Source organism: Panulirus ornatus, chromosome 20 (genome assembly GCF_036320965.1).
Source record: "Panulirus ornatus isolate Po-2019 chromosome 20, ASM3632096v1, whole genome shotgun sequence".
NCBI classification, from domain to species: domain Eukaryota; kingdom Metazoa; phylum Arthropoda; class Malacostraca; order Decapoda; family Palinuridae; genus Panulirus; species Panulirus ornatus.
Genome location: NC_092243.1, coordinates 43,514,481 through 43,539,228, shown reverse-complemented (window position 1 = coordinate 43,539,228; position 24,748 = coordinate 43,514,481). Strand labels below are relative to the sequence as shown.

Sequence of the window (24,748 nt, the reverse complement as noted above, 5' to 3'; positions counted from 1 at the left end):
CCCAGTCACCAGCTTCTGCAGTTTCTCACCCGAATCAGCCACTATCGCTGTTTCATCAGCGAACAACAACTGACTCACTTCCCAAGCCCTCTCATCCACAACAGACTGCATACTTGCCTATTTCTCCAAAACTCTTGCATTCACCCCCTTAACCCCATCCATAAACAAATTAAACAACCATGGAGACATCACGTACCCCTGCCGCACACCGACATTCACTGAGAACCAGTCACTTTTCTCTCTTCCTACTCGTACACATGCCATACATCCTCGATAAAAAGTTCACTACTTTTAGCAACTTACCTCCCACACCGTACACTCTTAATACCTTCCACAGAACGTCTCTAGCAACTCTTATCATATGCCTTCTTCAGATCCATAAATGCTGCATACAAATCCATTTGTTTTTCTAAGTATTTCACAATTACATTCTTCAAAGCGAACACCTGATCCATACATCCTCTACTACTGAACCCACACTGCTCTTCCCCAGTCTGATGCTCTGTACATGCCTTCACCCTCTCAATCAATACCCTCTCATATAATTTCCCAGGAATACTCAACAAACTTAACCTCTGTAATTTGAGCACTCACATTTATCCCCTTTGCCTTTGTACAATGGCACTATGCATGCATTCCGCCAATCCTCAGGCACCTCACCATATATATATATATATATATATATATATATATATATATATATATATATATATATATATATATATATTTATTTATTTATTTATTTCGCTTTATCGCTCTCTCCCGCGTTAGCGAGGTATCGCAAGGAAACAGACGAAAGAAATGGCCCAACCTACCCACTTACACATGTATAAACATACACATCCACACACGCAAATATGCATACCTATACATCTCAACGTATACATATATATACACACACCGACATGTACATGTATACACATGAACATAATTCATACTGTCTGCCTTTATTCATTCCCATCGCCACCCCCTCCCCCCTCATGTGCGCGAGGTAGCGCTAGGAAAAGACAACAAAGGCCACATTCGTTCACACTCAGTCTCTATCTGTCATGTAATAATGCACCGAAACCACAGCTCCCTTTCCACATCCAGGCCCCGCAGAACTTTCCATGGTTTACCCCAGACGCTTCACATGCCCTTGTTCAATCCATTGACAGCACGTCGACCCCGGCATACCACATCGTTCCAGTTCACTCTATTCCTTGCACGCCTTTCACCCTCCTGCATGTTCAGGCCCCGATCACTCAAAATCTTTTTCACTCCATCTTTCCACCTCCAGTTTGGTCTCCCACTTCTCCTCGTTCCCTCCACCTCTGACACATTTATCCTCTTGATCAATCTTTCCTCACTCATTCTCACCATGTGACCAAACCATTTCAAAAGACCCTCTTCTGCTCTCTCAACCACAGTCTTTTTATTACCACACATCTCTCTTACCCTTACATTACTTACTCGATCAAACCACCTCACACCACGTATTGTCCTCAAACATCTCATTTCCAGCATATCCACCTTCCTCCGCACAACTCTATCCATGGCCCACGCCTCGCAACCATATAACATTGTTAGAACCACTATTTCTTCAAACATACCCATTTTTGCTTTCCGAGATAACGTTCTCGACTTCCACACAAGCTTCAACGCTCTCAAAACTTTCGCCCTCTCCCCCACCCTATGATTCACTTCCTCTTCCATGGTTCCATCCGCTGCCAAATCCACTCCCAGATATCTAAAACACTTCACTTCCTCCAGTTTTTCTCCTTTCAAACTTACCTCTGTTACGAACTCGGTACTTATTGGAGCAAGGTCGCCAGTAACATATATTTGTTACAAAATACTACGCTGATCCTTGTCTTTGCAAGGCCGTTAGATTTATATTGCACAACTCAGGATAACGCTATCTTAACGTTATAGGGTTAAAACAAACACCAAGGTTAGAATTACTTATAATGAAAGAATTCAAATGTACAAGGTGAACACATAAATCAGGCACGAGTCATTTACGTTAACACTGAACATGAGTTTAACATTGAACATGAGTTAACATTCCAGATAAGATTTCAAATCAGATCTCTTTCCTTTGACACTTTCTTCGATAGCATTACATTTAGTTAGATTCTGACGTGACACAGTAAACATCATCGTTATACTTAGCAGTTAGATTCTGACGTGACACAGTAAATATCATCGTTATACTTAGCTAAACTCGACGTGACACAGTAAACATAATCGTTACACTTAGTTAACCTGACGTGACACAGTAAACATATCGTTACACTTAGTTAAGCTTGACGTGACAGAGTAAACATACCGTTACACTTAGTTAAGCTTGACGTGACACAGTAAACATCTTACAACCCAGGGCAGCGGTGGCTACGGGGTTCGAGACAGGGAAAGCCTACATTACCTTGCTGGGCTCGGGACTGGTGAAGGAATCAAAGTCTCAGACGATCGTCTGAGCTTTTATCTGAATGACCAGCAAGGCAGGAACAGCTGGCCACGCCTCGACCCGCCACCTAGTTCTACTATAGTATAGGTCACGATGACACAATTGCCCTTGATAGGTCAAGAGACTGGTTGTCACGCCCTCTTCTCGACGTGATTGGCTAAAGGAGGCCTTAGGTCCGGCCTACATATGTGGCGTGCATTCAAAATCCTCTGTTCCTGTGGCCACGCCGTCAGCGAACGCACGTGACGACATACCGTAGCTGTTCCCATGGTTGGACCTGACGCCGTTGACCTAACGCTTGGGTGCTAGAGGACCGGTCAAGATCTGGGTCAAAACATAATTACTAAGGCAATCAACACGGTCAGGGAGGGTGAGATCCGAGCCGATAGCAACCGCTCCCTACACCCAGGCACGCCATACACAGAGATACACCAAGACATATATACGAACCATGTGGACACAAACACACGTGTTCGTAACACCTCCCAATTGACTTGACCCTCAACCCTACTGTACCTAATAACCTTGCTCTTATTCACATTTACTCTCAACTTTCTTCTTTTACACACTTTACCAAACTCAGTCACCAGCTTCTGCAGTTTCTCACATGAATCAGCCACCAGTGCTGTATCATCAGCGAACAACAACTGACACTTCCCAAGCTATCTCATCCACAACAGACTGCATACTTGCCCCTCTTTCCAAAACCCTTGCATTCACCTCCCTAACAACCCCATCCATAAACAAATTAAACAACCATGGAGACATCACACACCCCTTCCGCAAACCTACGTTCACTGAGAACCAATCACTTTCCTCTCTTCCTACACGTACACATGCCTTACATCTTCGATAAAAACTTTTCACTGCTTCTAACAACTTGCCTCCCACACCATATATTCTTAATACCTTCCATTGAGCATCTCTATCAACTCTATCATATGCCTTCTCCAGAACCATAAATGCTACATACAAATCCATTTGCTTTTCTAAGTGTTTCTCAGATATATTCTTCAAAGCAAACACCTGATCCTCACATCGTCTACCACTTCTGAAACCACACTGCTCTTCCCCAATCTGATGCTCTGTACATGCCTTCACCCTCTCAATCAATACCCTCCCATATAATTTACCAGGAATACTCAACAAACTTATACCTCTGTAATTTGAGCACTCACCTTTGTCCCCTTTGCCTTTGTACAATGGCACTATGCAAGCTGTTTATATATATATATATATATTATCCCTGGGGATAGGGGAGAAAGAATACTTCCCACATATTTCCTGCGTGTCGTAGAAGGCGCCTAAAAGGGGAGGGAGCGGGAGGCTGGAAATCCTCCCCTCACGTTTTTTTTTTATTTGCCAAAAGAAGGAACAGAGAAGGGGGCCTAGAGAGGATATTCCCTCAAAGGCTCAGTCCCCTGTTCTTAACGCTACCTCGCTAACGCTGGAAATGGTGAATATGTATGAAAAAAATTTGTATGACGTTACGTGTGCCACACGTAACGTCATTGAATCTGTCTTGATTGCAGTACGAAGAACTATAATTTGTCCTCAGGTAATTTGAAAGCCCTTCTTAGCACTAACTAAATCATTATGAGAGAATTGACAAAACACGAAAACATAAAAAAAAAAAAGTTGTTCATGACACACCCAGCTTCCCAGCCCCACAAAACTTTCCATGGTTTACCCCAGACGCTTCGCATGCGCTGGTTCAATCCATTGACAGCACGTCGACCCCGATATACCACATCGTTCCAATTGACTCTATTTCTTGCAGGCCTTTCACCCTCCTGTGTGTTCAGGCCCCGATCGCCCAAAATGTTTTTCACTCCATCCTTCCACCCCCACTTCTTCTTCCCTCTACCTCTGACTTATATATCCTCTTTGTCAATCTTTCCTCACTCGTTCACTTCATGTGACCAAACCTTTTCAACACATCCTCTTCTGATCTCTCAACCACACTCTTTTTATTGCCACACATCTCTCTTACCCTTTCATTATTTACGATATCATACCACCTCACACCACATATTGTCCTCAAACGTTTCATTTCCAACATAACCACCCTCCTCCGCACAACCCTTTCAATAGCTCTCGCCTCGCAACCATATAACATTGTTGGAACCACTATTCCTTCAAACATACCCATTTTTGCTTTCCAAGATAACGTTTTCGCCTTCCACACATTCTTCAGTGCTCCCAGAACTTTCGCCCCCCTCCCCCACCCTGTGACTCGCTTCCGCTTCCATGGATCCATCCGCTGCTAAGTCCACTCCCAGATATCTAAGACACTTCACTTCCTACAGTTTTTCTCCACTCAAATTTACCTCCCAGTTAACTTGTCCCTCAGCCATATTGTGTAATTACTAAATAAACAAATAACGACTACCTACTTTATTTCCTGTTTTTCTGAAGTACAGTAAAGTATGTTTTTATATGAATGATTTCCGGTATCTTTCTGATTTGGTAAGGAAATGTTTGGAAATATCCCTCCTGGTGCTCTGCAGTACTTCTCTTGGTCATATAGTAGTACTGTAGGCCATGTAGTACTACTGTAGGCCATTTAGTACTACTGTAGGCCATGTGGTACTATTGTAGGTCATATAGTAATTTTTAGGCCATGTAGTACTACTGTAGGCCAAGTAGTACTACTATAGACCATGTAGTACTAGTGTAGTTCATGCAGTACTATTGTAGGCCATGTAGTACTACTGTAGGCCATTTAGTACTACTGTAGGTCATGTAGTACTATTGTAGGCCGTGTAATACTACTGTAGGCCATGTAGTACTACTGTAGGTCATGTAGTACTATTGTAGGCCGTGTAGTACTACTGTAGGCCATGTAGTACTACTGTAGGTCATGTAGTACTATTGTAGGCCATGTAGTACTATTGTAGGCCGTGTAGTACTACTGTAGGCCATGTAGTACTACTGTAGGTCATGTAGTACTACTGTAGGCCATGTAGTACTACTGTAGGTCATGTAGTACTATTGTAGGTCATGTAGTACTACTGTAGGTCATGTAGTACTAATGTAGGCCGTGTAGTACTACTGTAGGCCATGTAGTACTACTGTAGGTCATGTAATACAATTGTATGTCTTTTATTACTGTTGTAGGTCATGCAGTACTATTGTAGACCATGCAGTACTACTGTACGTCATGAAGTACTCCTGTAGGTCATGTAGTTCTACTGTAGGTCATGAAGCACTACTGTAGGTCATGAAGTACTTCTGTAGGTCATGTAGTACTGTTGTAGGCCGTGTAGTACTATTGTAGATACTTCTTCATGGATTATGATATGTTTACAGTTAAGTTAGCAGAGAAGTTCCTCATTGTAAGTAGTGAGTCCTTGATTGTAGGAGAGAACCCTCCTGACGCGGCAGGTCTTGAACCCTAGCTGACCCCTGGCTCTCCTGCCCCACAGATCGGCGACTCCCTCTTCTACGACCTGCCTCGGTTGCGTCTGGATGGAGGAGCTCGAGCGTTCAGGCGGCGGTGGGGCTACGAGCTGACGCCCCCGCCCACACTGGTGGAGGAGGAGAACGAAGACGACCCGTACGCCCTCCCCAACGATGACGACCACGAGGACAACCTGAGCTACACCGAGACCAGATCACTCAGGGAAGATTACCTCTTCCATTCTTCTCAAGGTAAGACGCTCTCAGTACCCAGGTGTTTGTGTCTCATTGATTATGTCGGTCATGGGGTGTGTCGTGCGCCCCCAGGAACCACCAGTAGTATATTGTTCATCGATCAGGCTTGCCCCTCAGTCACATGTGGTTGTGCTGTAGATTGTGGGTGCTAGGACGCGTAGACGCACGTACGTGTGGGTGTTGGTGGGTCGCCTGGCTAGATGACCCGGCCCCAGTGCCAGGTTAGCCCCGCAGGCAAGCGCCCTCTGGAAGGTCAGGTCTTCACTGGCAGTGTAATGTGTGCAGACGGGAATAAACCCTGGCTGAACGTAACGACGATTTTTCCTTTTTTCAAAATCTTCTATATCGTTGTGCGTTAAGTATATTGGTAAAATGAAAGGTCTACGAAGGTATGGGGAAATGTGGAGTTCCTTGAGCTTAGAATTCGTTAAAGTACTTATAGAAATGAACAGAAATTATGAAAACATGACCTGGTTTACTTACCAGTCAAAATTAACTGTATTTTTTTTGTGTTAACATCGAGATGTACCAATGTTAGTGTCGTGTCCAGCCTCCCTTGAGATGATGGATGTGTGATGAAATGTATCTGTGTGTTTATAAGGCAGGAGGTAAACATGAGATGCCCCAAAGATGACGTATTCTTCAAGTAACACCGAAAATAAGATGACTTGGCTGTCAGCGGGACCTTACCTCAGGTTTCCATGGGTTCTCTGTTGTCCTGCAATTGACCTGTTTCACTGAAGTCATTTCCTGTTATCGTATATATTCCAAACCTTAGCCAACCATCGAATTATTCATTAACGTAAAAGAAAAGTTATTCCAGTCACACTCCTCCAATGTCGTTTTTCCCCTTCAAAGTATACTGCCATTGCAAAACCGTCACTGATATTCTGGACATAGTCTACCGGTGAACCTAAACTGGTGCTTTACCGATTACTCATTGCTGGGAGCGATGGATAAGTTGTCGACTTCCTGGATATAAGTTCCCAGAAATGTTAGATCGTATGACTCACGCATTGACCGGGTGAATTGAATTGGTATAGTCCCTCCTGAACCTGCTTGATCATTTTCTGTGAGATTCGGAAACATCCATTTTCTCTGACAACTCCGAGTGCTAACGGGGACTATGTTATGTAATGTTGGTAGTTAAAATGTCTTAAGATGTGTGTATGCAATGTCGTTTCACTATTATGTAAGATATTCTCATATTTGAACAAGGGAGAAAGTTGTGTAAAGCAAAATTTGTCTTGCTGTACAAGGAAAGATAATACACATAACTTTTTTTTCGTGTCGGCGACGTAAAAATAGAGAGTGGTTGGCAAGCCTTGATGACGAGGCTCGAGTACCACCGTCTACTGAACCTCATAAAGTCCGGGAATAAATATTTTCTGTGTAAACCATCTCAACGTTCGCTTGTCAGCGCTAGTGCAGAATCTAAAGTCCAGCGTCAGCTGCCAGTATTGTGAAGTAACGTATATTCATACATTTATCAACCTGGTGTACAGTAATGTCAGCGTTTGATATTTTCTGATGTAAACGAAACATTAAAAGGTTTGTTTATAACATAGCCTTTTTTCTCTTCAAACTTGGTCGCTGTTTCTCACGTCAGCGAGATAGCGCTTGGAGCAAACGAAGAAAGCTTATTTACTCATATTCACTCTCATGCTGTCATATTACTGTGAAGGAGTCCTGGTGTGTCACTCAGGACCTATCTAAAGACTCCCTCAGTCTAAGGCTGCTCTACTTCCAGTAGCAGGGAAATGAAGACTCCTTTGGAATGAGTTCTTTGACGAGACTGTACTTCCAATGATACAGTCTTGCCAAAGGTGACTTTACACTCGCGGTGTAACTTCATGTAGGGAGAGTCCAGTAACACCACTTGTCATTCATATATATATATATATATATATATATATATATATATATATATATATATATATATATATATATATAATATATATATATATATATATATATATATATATATATATATATATATATATATATATATATATATATATATATAAGTCCACGGGGAAAATGGAACACGATAAGTTCCCAAGTGCACTTTCGTGTTATAATCACATCGTCAGGGGAGATACAAGAAAGAAATATAAGGCAGTAGATATACAACGAAGAGACGTAGTAAGGACGCCATTTTGTTAAGCAAGTGACAGTCCAAGACAGACAACGAGCGTATCATAAACTTATCGTTGTCTGTCTTGCACAATCACTTGTTTACCAAATGGCGTCCTAGCTGCGTCTCTTCGTTGTATATCAACTGACTTATAATTATTTTTGTATCTCCCGTGATGATGTGATTATTACACGAAAGTGCACTTGGGAACTTATCGTGTTTCATTTTCCCCGTGGACTCATAGGAATATACTTGATCACGCGCAAAATTGTGATCCTTTCCAATATATATATATATATATATATATATATATATTCACGTGTAATGTGTGTAAGTGTATGTGCTGTAATAAGATGTCCCATGAAACGCCTCATCAGGTAATTACTGATACTTATAATTACTCTTAAGTGCATGTTCTTTTTTCTCCTGTGTGTATCTTGTAATATTGTGTACCCTGATGTGACCTGATCCAGGTCATGTTGTGTGACGTCCTTCGGTAATGTCATGACCCAGGTCAAGGAGAGGAGCGTCAGTGTACGGGTATTGTGATGTGAGGTGTAGACTGGTGATGGAGGCCAGCTGGGGTTCGTCTTGTGGTGCTGGATGAGAGAGAGAGGAGTCCGGGTTATGATGACGAGATCTTACGACGTTGTGATATCTTCTATATGATGACCTACAGTATTTGTACAGTATCGAGAGTGTGGTTGGCAAGCCTTCAGAAGTCTCGTGTATGTATTAATAGACGTTGTACCTTACAACCCTGGACCCCTGTGTGTGTGTGTGTGTATATATATATATGTATATATATATATATATATATATATATATATATATATATATATATATATATATATATATATAATGCTTTGTCGCTGTGTCCCGCGTTAGCGAGGTAGCGCAAGAAAAACAGACGAAAGATTGGCCCGACCCACCCACATACACATGTCTGGAAAGGATCACAATTTTGCGCGTGATCAAGATATTCCTATGAGTCCACGGGGAAAATGAAACACGAAAAGTTCCCAAGTGCACTTTCGTGTAATAATCACATCATCAGGGGAGACACAAGAGAGGAATATAACAGTCAGTTGATATACATCGAAGAGACGAAGCTAGGACGCCATTTGGTAAACATGTGATTGTCCAAAACATACAATCACATGTTGGACAATCACATTTTGGACAATCACATGTTTACCAAATGGCGTCCTAGCTTCGTCTCTTCGATGTATATCAACTGACTGTTATATTCCTCTCTTGTGTCTCCCCTGATGATGTGATTATTACACGAAAGTGCACTTGGGAACTTTTCGTGTTTCATTTTCCCCGTGGACTCATAGGAATACACATGTATATACATACACGCCCACACACGCACATATATATACCTATACATTTCAACGTATACATACATATACATATAGAGACATATACATATATACACATGTACATATTCATACATGCTGCTTTCATCCATTCTGCCGTCACCCCGCCACATATGAAATGACCCACCTGCCCTCGGCGAGGTAGCGCTAGGAAAAGACAGCAAGGCCATATTCGTTCACACTCAGTCTCTAGCTGCCGTGTGTAAAATATATATATATATATATATATATATATATATATATATATATATATATATATATATATATATATATATATATATTTCATACTATTCGCCATTTCCCGCATTAGCGAGGTAGCGTTAAGAACAGAGGACTGGGCCTTAGAGGGAATATCCTCACCTGGCCCCCTTCTCTGTTCCTTCTTTTGGGAAAAAAAAAAAAAATTGTATGATGTAGTGAGAAGACATCATTCAAGAAAATGGACGAATGAAAAATGAATATATATATATATATATATATATATATATATATATATATATATATATATATATATATATATATATATATATATTTTTTTTTTTTTTTTTTATACTTTGGCGCTGTCTCCCGCGTTTGCGAGGTAGCGCAAGGAAACAGACGAAAGAAATGGCCCCACCCCCCCCCCCCCCCCATACACATGTATATACATACGTCCACACACGCAAATATACATACCTACACAGCTTTCCATGGTTTACCCCAGACGCTTCACATGCCTTGATTCAATCCACTGACAGCACGTCAACCCCGGTATACCACATCGCTCCAATTCACTCTATTCCTTGCCCTCCTTTCACCCTCCTGCATGTTCAGGCCCCGATCACACAAAATCTTTTTCACTCCATCTTTCCACCTCCAATTTGGTCTCCCTCTTCTCCTTGCTCCCTCCACCTCCGACACATATATCCTCTTGGTCAATCTTTCCTCACTCATCCTCTCCATGTGCCCAAACCACTTCAAAACACCCTCTTCTGCTCTCTCAACCACGCTCTTTTTATTTCCACACATCTCTCTTACCCTTACGTTACTCACTCGATCAAACCACCTCACACCACACATTGTCCTCAAACATCTCATTTCCAGCACATCCATCCTCCTGCGCACAACTCTATCCATAGCCCACGCCTCGCAACCATACAACATTGTTGGAACCACTATTCCTTCAAACATACCCATTTTTGCTTTCCGAGATAATGTTCTCGACTTCCACACATTCTTCAAGGCCCCCAGAATTTTCGCCCCCTCCCCCACCCTATGATCCACTTCCGCTTCCATGGTTCCATCCGCTGCCAGATCCACTCCCAGATATCTAAAACACTTCACTTCCTCCAGTTTTTCTCCGTGCAAACTCACCTCCCAATTGACTTGACCCTCAACCCTACTGTACCTAATAACCTTGCTCTTATTCACATTTACTCTTAACTTTCTTCTTCCACACACTTTACCAAACTCAGTCACCAGCTTCTGCAGTTTCTCACATGAATCAGCCACCAGCGCTGTATCATCAGCGAACAACAACTGACTCACTTCCCAAGCTCTCTCATCCCCAACAGACTTCATACTTGCCCCTCTTTCAAAACTCTTGCATTTACCTCCCTAACAACCCCATCCATAAACAAATTAAACAACCATGGAGACATCACACACCCCTGCCGCAAACCTACATTCACTGAGAACCAATCACTTTCCTCTCTTCCTACACGTACACATGCCTTACATCCTCGATAAAAACTTTTCACTGCTTCTAACAACTTTCCTCCCACACCATATATTCTTAATACCTTCCACAGAGCATCTATATATATATATATATATATATATATATATATATATATATATATATATATATATATATATATATATATATATATATGATGCACCTGCACCAGTTAGCTGTTTATGTTTACCGATGGGGACCACAGGTCTTAACGTATTGTGATGTTGTGTGTGCGTCTGTGTGCAGAAAGTGCAGGGCAATTTGAGTAGTAATTGCTCGGTGTCTTCTTCATGGTAGGTGCATCGTGGGCATGAAGGGTCGTGGGAGATGTTGAAGCTGTGTTTGTAGTGTTGTAGTGATGGATGATGTGAACGTGAGTGGGAGACGGTGACTCGTGTTTGTCTGGGGAGTGTGGTGTCTGATGGGTGTATGTCTGGTGGGTTGGAGTTTAAGACTGAGTTGGGAGGTAAGTTGTTTAGCGTTTGCCGGGTTATTTCAGTGTGTATGTGTTTTGTCAGTGTTATATTTGTTGGAGTTGGGGTGGATCTGTGAGTTTAGGTTACTGAAGTATGAGGCCGGGGGCAAGCATTTTTTTCTACCTTGGAGTTGGTGGTTAGAAATGAAGTAAGGACTAGGTACGATACCTTGTCTTCCTGCCTTATTACCATAAGATTAAGGAAAGGCTTGACATGAGAGTTGGTAGAGTCACCAATGTGTGTTCTTTCTCTGCTGTATTAACGGTAATCTCCTTATATACTGAGCCTTTGGTGGCCACACTTTGCATGAGCCGTGGCAGTAAATAAGAGGAAGGGGAGACAGTTTGATGTATCGATTGAGCTGCGTCTTGAGAAGGAAGGCTGAGGTTGTGGTGTGTGGGTCAGGTATACCCAGGTACGTGTTTTCCCCTTTGTCTTAGCCACGCGGCCTCACACATATATCCTCCCCTGCTCCAGATATGAACTGCTGTGACCCAAGGCTTGGATCACAATGGCAGCTGAAATGATAACGTTTGGAGTACACAGTTACCTAAAATTATGAAGCAGGAGCATTTTTCGTCGTCCTGGCAGATAACTCCTCTCACATCACTACACCTACTTCTCCACCCAAGAATCTAACTACTTATAATGTTGACCTTCAACACTTAGCCAAGAGCAGCGCTCTGGAACATATACACAAACTCCAGACTGACAATAACATAGCCCAGTGCATCATCTGTACTGACGGTTCTCACGACTCTGCCTGCCACTGGGATCCAGCTCAGTGGTGAAATATAAGAAAAACATTTTTGAAGAAACAGTTAGACATCTACTTACAAAGTATTGCTCGAGTCATTCTGATCAAATTGTTATGGATTCCCTTTCATATATAGGCCTCCGTGAGCATGACAAAGCTGATGCTTAAAGCCAAACTTGTAACTGATAAAGTTGTTGAAAGGTTGCAACATTAGGTTGTTCATCAGACGTCTCGACATTGTAGTTAGGAAGGAACTAACAGGCTTCCATGAAGGAAATAGACGAGCACAGATAAACACAAGTAGAAACATTATCCATCACAGTGAGATGTGTAAAGTAAAACATGTATATGGAGAAAGTAATAAGATCAGCAGATTACATCATGTTGTAACTGCTACACTAAGGCTAGGCTATAGGTACTACTGGCGCTTTGGCCTAACTGGAGATGTTAATCATGTGAATTGTAAAGTTTGTGGTCAAAGATTTGGACACAAACTAAAACACTTTGTCTTAGAATGTGAAAAATAGATCCATTTAGGGATAGATCTAAACAAACCCATCAAGAAATGTCACAACACCTTATTGTTAATAACAAGATACCTGAAACCTTAAGTTTGTATCCACATTTTGCATCTAGTCGGTTAATGTATGAAAGACTTATGTAATGAACCAACTTGGTAACAATTTATGTAATGATTATCTGGCCCCTGGGGTCAGACAAAGACCCTTTGTGAGGGGAATCCCTTTGCGCTACCGCCCTCAGGATGAGCATGGGGTGCACAGTCAACTAACCGTTGATAGCGGCACAGTCAGATGTGTTGTTCCAGAGATTAATTGATCTGTATAACGTGTGGTCACTTGCAGCCCTCCCAGTAGCGGAGAGAGCCGTTAGTATACGTAGATACTACTGCCAGTATACGTAGATACTGCAGTCAGTATGCGCAAATGCTGCAGTCTGTATACGTAGATAATGGCGTCAGTATACGCAGATACTGCAGTTAGTATACGCAGATACTGCTGCCGGTATACGTAGATACTGCTGCCAGTATACGTAGATACTGGCGTCAGTATATGCAGATACTTCAGTTAGTATACGCAGATATTGGTGGCAGTATACGTAGATTCTGCTGCCAGTATACGTAGATACTGCTGCCAGTATACGCAGATACTGGCGTCAGGATATGTAGATACTGGCGTCAGTATACGCAGGTACTACCGTCAGTATACTAAGTTACTGACGTCAGTATACGTAGATACTGTATGTTTTCGTATCTTGAGATGGAGTTACTTTACGTCATGAAGAACATTGGTTTTGGCCTAGTGTTGTAGACGACCAAGATGGATCCCTTACTCGTCTGGATGAACGCTGCCGGAGCCTTGTGAACACCACCGTATCTGTAAATACAATATGAGTAAATTAATCAGCATGATGTTGCCCATAGATAAAGTGCTACACTGCTGTATGTTGTATTTAAGATGATATATGGAAGTATATCATGTGTATAATGTGCTGATGACCGAGCTGAAGCCTCCCTCCACCACACCGGCTGTACCTGAGGACGACACGCCACCCGAAATAACCTGCTCGTGTCCTCACCTGGACCGAACCTCATGGTTGAATAATGGCGTCAAGAAATCAGACTCCCCCACCTGTATTATAGCTATAACTTCTCCGGTCTTTAACATAAGTAGATCATAGGTATTAACACAGCTGAGTTTCCCGTACAGTTAATACTTTGTCTACGGATCCCCGTCATATTTCTCAAATACATGACAGAAACGAAGGAATTAAACACTGCTTTGTGGCAGTCATGGTAGAAACTAAGGGATTGAACACTGCTTTGTGGCAGTAATTATTGCATGCCACAGTAACCTTGTGCTTCATGTTATGACACAGGATCTGAAGTGTCCGGGGCAGGCGCCGTATATTATGACACAAGATCAAGACACTGCCACTGGAGGTGCCAGACGTTATCACACATGTGTGCACGTTATCAGCGTACAGGCCTTTTTATGGAGGATTTTTCAGAGATTAAGTTTATATAATGTAGAGTGGGAGGGCGAGGGAGGGTGCTACCACTCAAGTGCCGTGGCTTGGCTCACAAGGCGACGTTGTGTGACCCCACCCACTATATACCTAATGATGTTTCTCACCCGAGCGGTTCTCTTACAGTAACAAGTGTTACCTTACTGGTACATTGTGACAATAGCAAGTGTTACCTTACTGGTACAATGTGACAGTAGCAAGTGTTACCTTACTGGTACATTGTGACAGTAGCAAGTGTTACCTTACTGGTACATTGTGACAATAGCAAGTGTTACCTTACTGGTACATTGTGACAATAGCAAGTGTTACCTTACTGGTACATTGTGACAGTAGCAAGTGTTACCTTACTGGTACATTGTGACAATAGCAAGTGTTACCTTACTGGTACATTGTGACAATAGCAAGTGTTACCTTACTGGTACATTGTGACAGTAGCAAGTGTTACTGGTACATTGTGACAGTAACAAGTGTTACCTTACTGGTACATTGTGACAGTAGCAAGTGTTACCTTACTGGTACAATGTGACAGTAGCAAGTGTTACGTTACTGGTACATTGTGACAGTAGCAAGTGTTACCTTACTGGTACATTGTGACAATAGCAAGTGTTACTGGTACATTGTGACAGTAGCAAGTGTTACCTTACTGGTACATTGTGACAGTAGCAAGTGTTACCTTACTGGTACATTGTGACAATAGCAAGTGTTACTGGTACATTGTGACAGTAACAAGTGTTACCTTACTGGTACATTGTGACAGTAGCAAGTGTTACCTTACTGGTACAATGTGACAGTAGCAAGTGTTACGTTACTGGTACATTGTGACAGTAGCAAGTGTTACCTTACTGGTTCATAGTGACGGTAGCAAGTGTTACGTTACTGGTACATTGTGACAGTAGCAAGTGTTACCTTACTGGTACATTGTGACAGTAGCAAGTGTTACGTTACTGGTACATTGTGACAATAGCAAGTGTTACCTTACTGGTACATTGTGACAATAGCAAGTGTTACGTTACTGGTACATTGTGACAGTAGCAAGTGTTACCTTACTGGTACATTGTGACAATAGCAAGTGTTACCTTACTGGTACATTGTGACAATAGCAAGTGTTACGTTACTGGTACATTGTGACAGTAGCAAGTGTTACCTTACTGGTACATTGTGACAATAGCAAGTGTTACCTTACTGGTACATTGTGACAATAGCAAGTGTTACCTTACTGGTACATTGTGACAATAGCAAGTGTTACCTTACTGGTACATTGTGACAGTAGCAAGTGTTACCTTACTGGTACATTGTGACAATAGCAAGTGTTACCTTACTGGTACATTGTGACAATAGCAAGTGTTACCTTACTGGTACATTGTGACAGTAGCAAGTGTTACCTTACTGGTACATTGTGACAATAGCAAGTGTTACCTTACTGGTACATTGTGACAATAGCAAGTGTTACCTTACTGGTACATTGTGACAATAGCAAGTGTTACCTTACTGGTACATTGTGACAGTAGCAAGTGTTACCTTACTGGTACATTGTGACAATAGCAAGTGTTACCTTACTGGTACATTGTGACAATAGCAAGTGTTACCTTACTGGTACATTGTGACAATAGCAAGTGTTACCTTACTGGTACATTGTGACAGTAGCAAGTGTTACCTTACTGGTACATTGTGACAATAGCAAGTGTTACCTTACTGGTACATTGTGACAATAGCAAGTGTTACCTTACTGGTACATTGTGACAGTAGCAAGTGTTACCTTACTGGTACATTGTGACAATAGCAAGTGTTACCTTACTGGTACATTGTGACAATAGCAAGTGTTACCTTACTGGTACATTGTGACAATAGCAAGTGTTACCTTACTGGTACATTGTGACAGTAGCAAGTGTTACCTTACTGGTACATTGTGACAATAGCAAGTGTTACCTTACTGGTACATTGTGACAATAGCAAGTGTTACCTTACTGGTACATTGTGACAATAGCAAGTGTTACCTTACTGGTACATTGTGACAATAGCAAGTGTTACCTTACTGGTACATTGTGACAGTAGCAAGTGTTACCTTACTGGTTCATAGTGACGGTAGCAAGTACTATGTAACTGGAGCCTGGTGCTTGACTGGGCGACCAGCCTGGGGACTGGTGCTTGACTGGGCGACCAGCCTGGGGACTGGTGCTTGACTGGGGAACCAACCTGGGGACTTGTGCATGGTGGGGTGGCCTGTCTGGGGACTAGAGCCTGGTCGGGCGAACAGCTTAGGGAAAGATGCCTGGCGGATCAACCAGCCTGGTGTCTGGAGCGTAACCTGGACGATTGAGCTGAAATAACCATTTCATTAAGATCGGGAACAAATCCATAGTTTATGGGATTTATGTCAGAGATTATGTGTGTTATGTTAATGACCGGATCAGTTGGTTGCGGTATATCACAGAGGCCGGGTGTTGTGAGGTGCATGCAGGTGTGGTGGTACACGTGTGGTGACACCAGCATCAATTGAACATCTGTGTTGGCAGCACAGCATGTGAATCTCTGGGTTGTTATGGAGCAGCACATCGACCTTTGTGTTGGCAGGAGTAACACATCACCCTCTCACTGTTGGCAGGAGTAACACATCAACCTCTCTCAGTGCTGGCAGGAGTAACACATCAACCTCTCATTGTTGTCAGGAGTAACACATCAACCTCTCTCAGAGCTGGCAGGAGTAACACATCAACCTCAGTGTTGGCAGGAGTAACACATCAACCTCTCTCAGTGTTAGCAGGAGTAACACATCAACCTCTCTCAGAGCTGGCAGGAGTAACACATCAACCTCAGTGTTGGCAGGAGTAACACATCAACCTCTCTCAGTGTTAGCAGGAGTAACACATCAACCTCTCTCAGTGTTAGCAGGAGTAACACATCAACCTCTCTCAGAGCTGGCAGGAGTAACACATCAACGTCTCAGTGTTGTCAGGAGTAACACATCAACCTCTCTCAGAGCTGGCAGGAGTAACACATCAACGTCTCAGTGTTGTCAGGAGTAACACATCAACCTCTCTCAGAGCTGGCAGGAGTAACACATCAACCTCTCTCAGTGCTGGCAGGAGTAACACATCAACCTCTCTCAGAGCTGGCAGGAGTAACACATCAACGTCTCAGTGTTGTCAGGAGTAACACATCAACCTCTCTCAGTGCTGGCAGGAGTAACACATCAACCTCTCTCAGTGTTGGCAGGAGTAACACATCAACCTCAGTGTTGGCAGGAGTAACACATCAACATCTCTCAGTGCTGGCAGGAGTAAAACATCAACCTCTCAGTGCTGGCAGGAGTAACACATCAACCTCTCTCAGTGTTGGCAGGAGTAACACATCAACCTCTCTCAGTGTTGGCAGGAGTAACACATCAACCTCTCTCAGTGTTGGCAGGAGTAACACATCAACCTCTCTCAGTGTTGGCAGGAGTAACCTCTCAGTGTTGTGCAGGAGGAGGAGGAGGAGGAGGAGGAGGAGCTGTGTTGACCCCGTGTCCTCCATGTTTTGACTGGGGTCAGTGTGAGTGGGGCAACATTATATACTTAATGTGTGATAAGTGTGAGGACAGAAGAGGGCGTTGTGGGGTGGCCAAGGTCACGGCTCCCGGCGCCACGGCTCACTGTCTGTCTCCTGTGTCAGCCACTGTCTTGCCCTCATGGCCAGGCACTGATGACTCCTCATGACTGCTGACGGCTTACTGACACACACACACACACACACACACACACACACACACACACACACACACACACACACACTTATTAATCACTTTTCTGTGTGTGTCTGTTGGATTACATATGTGATTGCTGTAATCCGTGATAAGTGTGTCCCATTTGTCAGTATCTGGACAGTTTGTTTCTGTAATTTGTAACAGTTCAAATTGAAGGGTAGGTGTCCAGTTTGTGATTCTCTGTAGCCCCCTACCATTGGGCTGGATCCATAGTGGCAGCGCTTTCATCCCTCCTAGAGGCAGGGTTGATAGAGCTGTTAACATAGCTACTCTGGTCTTGGGCCAGTGGACTGCCTGCGTGCACGGCTTCACCGCCTTCTCCTTCAGCGCCTCCTCAGGAGTCCGTGACATAGGACCCGTCGTACTCAAGTGGGGCCTGGCGTAAGGCCTGACCCACCTCGTCACTCACCCTCCTCCACCTCATATTCATTCATGAGGCCTTAGAAGAGTGGCATGTCCCCGGCACCACTTTCTCATTCATTTTGAGTGATACTCCATCCTCATTCTCCTCACATCACCCCCCACACTCACACCCAGACCCTCGGCCCTCCTTGCTCGCCACACCGAGTATGTTTTCCCCAAGATTTATCCTCTTGTCTGGCCGAGACAGACGGTCATTCAGGGGTTCGTCCACTGTGTTTGTCTCGAGCAGTTGAGGCCAGACCCGCCCGCCGCCAACTGACTCACCACGAGCACTCACTGGCCGGCCCACGCCATAGATTGTGGCGTTGTAAATAAAGTGGCTAGACTACGAGAACTGCCCCTCCACGCAACAGTTAACTTAACCATTGTGTTAAGATGTATGATCACCAGACTTTACAGTGTATCCTCAGCTGCTTCATTCACTGTTCAGCCCAGTGAAGACAACAGTGACTCGCGTCTAGAAGCATTCGCTCTGTGCTTACGAGTAGCTGTGTTGACTGAGCTTAGTTTTATGATCTGTGGAGGAAGAGAAGATATTGGCGGGGACACACACACACACACACACACACACACACACACACACACACACACACACACACACACACACACACATATCTGTTTTTATTATAAGGTTTTAGTTTAAAGTGGTTTACAGTAATGAGTTACAGAATATGGTTTATATGAGTGGTTTATAGTAGTGGTTTACAGAAGTGGTTTACTGTAGTGGTTTACTATATACAATGAAGTCAAGTCAAGGTCAGGGTAGTCACGTAGTCCGTAATGAGGTGAGCCTTTGCTAATTGGTTGATACCTGCTCCCTGGACGTTGTCTGTGCCAGCTTAACAGATATTGGTACCTTTGTCTTCGCGGTCCATACTTACCGTATCTTACTGTGTGTGTGTGTGTGTGTGTGTGTGTGTGTGTCCTAGAGCCGCCCTGTTCCATTTCCGAACTTTAGATCAGAATTTCATCTCGTAATTCAGGTCTGGAGTACAGCAGATGCAAGTGGGACTGTTGTGATTTATGAACTGCCTCACAAAAGAGCCGTGTGTCATCTCATCACCAGGGCCGACCACATCAGCTTCCTGAGTCGCTCAAGGTTCACATGCCTGTGTGTGTCAGCCACCTGCAGCGGGTGTGGCGCCTCGCACCAAGCACAGGAACGTGAACACGTCCCCAGTGAGCTGCCTGATGGAAGACCCCGGGGTTTAAAAAGACTTGAGACGGTTGATCCAACTAGCTGGGTTTGGGATGGTTTTGCCCACTATAGCTGGAGACGAACTCGTAGCTCACGTTCCCCGCCACAGCTCTGGACGAACTCATAACTCATGTTCCCTCCGCAGCTCTGGATGAACTCTTGACTCAAGTTCCCCGCCACAGCTCTGGACGAACTCGTAACTCATGTTCCCTCCACAGCTCTAGACGAACTCGTAACTGAAATTCCCTCCATAGCCGTAGACGAACTTTTCCACCACTCCTCTGGACGAACTCGTAACTCATTCCCTCCACAGCTGTGGACAAACTCGGGACTCACGTTCCCCGCCACAGCTGTGGACAGGTTCCGGACTCCCAGTTCTTCTGTATCTCCCACATCATAAATACTGGTTACCTGCTGGCTCCAAGGTCCTCTGGCGTCTTGCTGTATGTTGGCTGGTGTTTACACCGGATGTTTGTGTGTGTGTGTATGTGTGTGTGTGTGTGTGTGTGTGTGTGTGTTTGTGTGTGTGTGTGTGTGTGTGTGTGAGTGTGTGTGTGTGTGTTTGTGTGTATGTGTGTGTATGTGTGATTCTCGGCCGCGAGAGGGCACTAGTATCGTGACCAAGGTCATCAGATATCGCTGTTTCCTGTATCCTGCCCAGAACACATCGTTCTCGAAGCGCAAAAAGAAAACCGAATATATTTTGTATCTGGTTGGCAGCTTGTATGTCCGCTTGTGGTCTCTCTCTCTCTCTCTCTCTCTCTCTCTCTCTCTCTCTCTCTCTCTCTCTCTCTCTCTCTCTCTCTCTCTCTCTCTCTCAGATAAGCTGTCTTGCATTGATCTGTTTGTACTATTTTTTTCTAGCTCGTAATGTTTTTGTTCATTTCTTGTTTATTTTTGTTTTGTCTTTGTTGTTAGTGGGTTGGTGATATCACCCTGGTGGGTAGCCCCGGCAGTGGGTACACCTCTTTGGGTGTCAGTAACCAACAGCACCAGTTTATACACCTGCTGTGTGTACCTGTGTGGGTGGATGGGTCAGTGGTCTGCACCGGCCTGGCCTCCTGCTCTGTCTGTGTGGGTGGATGGGTCAGTGGTCTGCACCGGCCTGGCCTCCTGCTGTGTCTTTGTAGGTGGATGGGTCAGTGGTCTGCACCGGCCTGGCCTCCTGCTCTGTCTGTGTGGGTGGATGGGTCAGTGGTCTGCACCGGCCTGGCCTCCTGCTGTGTCTGTGTAGGTGGATGGGTCAGTGGTCTGCACCGGCCTGGCCTCCTGCTGTGTCTGTGTAGGTGGATGGGTCAGTGGTCTGCACCGGCCTGGCCTCCTGCTGTGTCTGTGTAGGTGGATGGGTCAGTGGTCTGTACCGGCCTGGCCTCCTGCTGTGTCTGTGTAGGTGGATGGGTCAGTGGTCTGCACCGGCCTGGCCTCCTGCTGTGTCTGTGTAGGTGGATGGGTCAGTGGTCTGCACCGGCCTGGCCTCCTGCTGTGTCTGTGTAGGTGGATGGGTCAGTGGTCTGCACCGGCCTGGCCTCCTGCTGTGTCTGTGTAGGTGGATGGGTCAGTGGTCTGCACCGGCCTGGCCTCCTGCTGTACCTGTGTAGGTGGATGGGTCAGTGGTCTGCACCGGCCTGGCCTCCTGCTGTACCTGTGTGGGTGGATGGGTCAGTGGTCTGCACCGGCCTGGTCACCATGTGATGCATCATGGCCTGTCCATCTCCGGCTGCCTCATGACCCAGCGAGTCCCCGTATATGTACAGGGAGGACCTCCCGTTACCTGCTCAATGTCCCGTTATCGGGTACGCTTCTCTGGTGGCTTGAAGACTTACCGAGTGGCCTTTGGTCTCCAGTATGGTCAGGGTTGGTCGAGGTATCACCTGCAACATCAGGTGGCCGCCCATCACCCACCCTCAGGAACTGTTAGATGCTGGACCTGGTCTTACAGTGGTGTCCACCCACCTTCTAGGTCGCTCAGGACGCGTGTGCCGCACCCTCGACCAGCCAGACGATGTCCTGTGGCCCGTACGTATGTGTTTAGTCGTAATATGAACGTCGTGACTAAATGAACGCTGACTGGTCGTGGATGTAAAATGTACTTCTAAGTAAGTCGTGATGTATAGGTAGGTGTGTGTGTGTGTGTATGTGTGTGTGTGTGTGTGTGTGTGTGTGTGTGTGTGTGTGTGTGTGTGTGTGTGTGATCACGTATTTACTTAAGTTACGTGTTTGCACAGTAGAGGGAGATAGTTTTACACCCGGGGGGCTCCATCTCTCGAGCATTCTGTCATAAAGCTAATTAGGGAGAGTGTTGTCTCCCAAGTGTTTATCACACGCAGATTCCTGCATCTTGTTTCCTGCCTGAAGATAATCATCGCTGAGTCCTTCTTTCATGGTGATCCTGCCTCATTACTTTAAGTTGACTGGGGTCGACCTTCATCAACCATGTATTAGGCCAACTTTGGAATTAGTGAAGGTCTCCTTGCAAGTTAATGTAATCCCTCTCGATTTTCACTTCCTCATGATTTTTGCATCATCGGGAAACGGATTTTAGCAAGTCATATTAAAAAAATCATAGAGAAGTGGTCCCAGAAAAGAAACCAGTGGCACTCCGCTGAGTGTGTGTGTGTGTGTGTGTGTGTGTGTGTGTGTGTGTGTGTGTGTGTATGTGTGTGTTTGTGTGTGTGTGTGTGTTTGTGCTTGGTAAGTGGGATCATGTTGTCACTGAAGTAGTGTATAAGCGAGGTCATGTGTGGTGGTCGTGAATGATACCATTTGGTGCAGTCCTTGAGGACCTCAGTTCCCCAGACGAGTAAAGTGATGCAGGAGCTGGTCATGTGATGCGTTGACCCAAGTTGAAGTCAACGGGGAGCACACGTGACCCATTACCAACCCCCCGACCTCACTACAGCACGGGCATTGACCTAGCTGGGTCGGATACGTGTGGTAATGTGTTACTTTGCCTGATACTCGTGGGTAATGCGGCGACCGACGGAGGTTCTATGGACAGGAGGAGGGGTGCCACCCGTGGCTCACCCAGCAAGGCGTGGGGTGTGGGTGGTTGTGACAGGAAAGGCATGGGTTGACCTGGGAGGAAACTGTACCAGCCAACTTCCTGGTTGTCTCCGGCTGTAACGACAACAGTCTGTATTATTGATGTGCGAATCTGGAAACATTTTGTACAATTACAAATGCAAACTGTTGTGCTAATGTACACAACCCCTCGGTAATGCTGCCACATGTTTTATCTGTTTGAACTTTCTTGGCCAGAACGTACATAATGATATTCCTAAGTGAAACATATACTTGTCAACGAGGCAATTTAAGTCAGTCCTTCATATTTAACTACATATGAATGGAGGAAAAGAAGTGTATATTTTATAAGGAGTTTCTAAAAATAATTATTTCAACAATTAGGAACTTTCTTCCCCCATTGGTGGCACACTAAGGTGGGAGACAGCGCGCCAGGTCACCGCTAAGTACTCCCCACAAGAATTATGACCTGTAATTACGTGTGACCAGCAATTACCTTATTTAAAGTAGTTGTAAGAGACGAGTTTACTCCTGCCACGCACTGTAACGGTCCACAGTGTGTTTGAAGTAAATATCCTTTACATTCGACTCCTTCATCGTCGCAGGAGGGCCTCCCTTCCTGTATTTTACACAGTGAACGTTTGTCGGTCCTCGAGCGCAGCCGAACCATCGACTCTTCATTTACGTGTCATTTTGTAGACTCATGTGTGGTAAATCAACCTCGACCCCCCAACACTTTGGCTGGAATGCTTTAGGGAATCGTTCTGTATTCAAGGGAAGTGCGATCACATCTCTTCATCAACTGATGTCTTCCTTGGCTTTCACTAAGGGCACCGCTAACAACTTCTGTCGCTATGTCTTTCCTTCCTTTTTCCATTCTTCCATTTTTCCATTTCTTATCTTACCAATGTCTGGTCATCATCTCTGATTAGGAGGAATTCTATGTAGTTTCCCTTGTATATCTAGCATCCTCTCTGGCTAATCTATGTCCGTGATTGTTGATGGATCAGCCTCTCCTATTCTCCATCAACAGCGGTGTCCCTCAAGGGTCTGTCTTGTCTCCTATATTTTTTCCCCTTTTTTATCAACGATATTCTATCCTCTGCACATAACCAAATGTACACATACGTTGACGGCTCAACATCCACATCCTTCAACTCTCCTCCTCCTCTCACTCGATCTGTATCTCGTGTCAACCCAATTTTCTCTCTAAACTCAGACTTGTACAGGATATCTCAGCGGGGTGAATGAAATCTGGTTAAGTTTGATTCCCCAAGACCCATTTTTGCCCCTGTAGTTTATCGAAAATGATAACTTTCCTCTTTCCTTCGACTGTTCAGTAATTTCACCTCTCAATTAAGTGAATATACTTGATATTACTGTATCATCAACTCTGTCTTGGGAACTCCACATTATGGAAACAGCTAAACCTGCCTCCAAGAAACTGGGAGTCCTGTTTAGTTGTCGAAATTTCTTCTCTTCCAGACAGTTGCTCCGTTTATAAAGAGACTAATTCGTCCTTGTATGGAGTACTGCTCTCACATCTGGGGTGGTTCTAGCTCTGCTTCCTTACTTGACAGTGTTGAGCCGAAAGCGCTACGACTTATCAACTCTTCCAGGCTAACTTCAGATTTTGACCCCTTTACCCTGTGCCGTAATGTTGGCTCACTTTTCTTCTTCTTTAGGTATTATTTTGGTGTTTGCTTCCGAGAGCTGGCTGCTTGTGTGCCCCCACCACTA

At 44.4% G+C, this 24,748-nt stretch overlaps 1 protein-coding gene across 1 annotated transcript in view; it reads left to right on the top strand.

The window, feature by feature from the left end:
- Positions 1 to 24,748, top strand: part of LOC139755744 (uncharacterized) — a 715,481-nt gene that overhangs the window by 208,781 nt on the left and 481,952 nt on the right. The window contains 1 exon segment of the mRNA XM_071674375.1: positions 5,878 to 6,103. Coding sequence (XP_071530476.1) covers positions 5,878 to 6,103 — 226 coding nt within the window.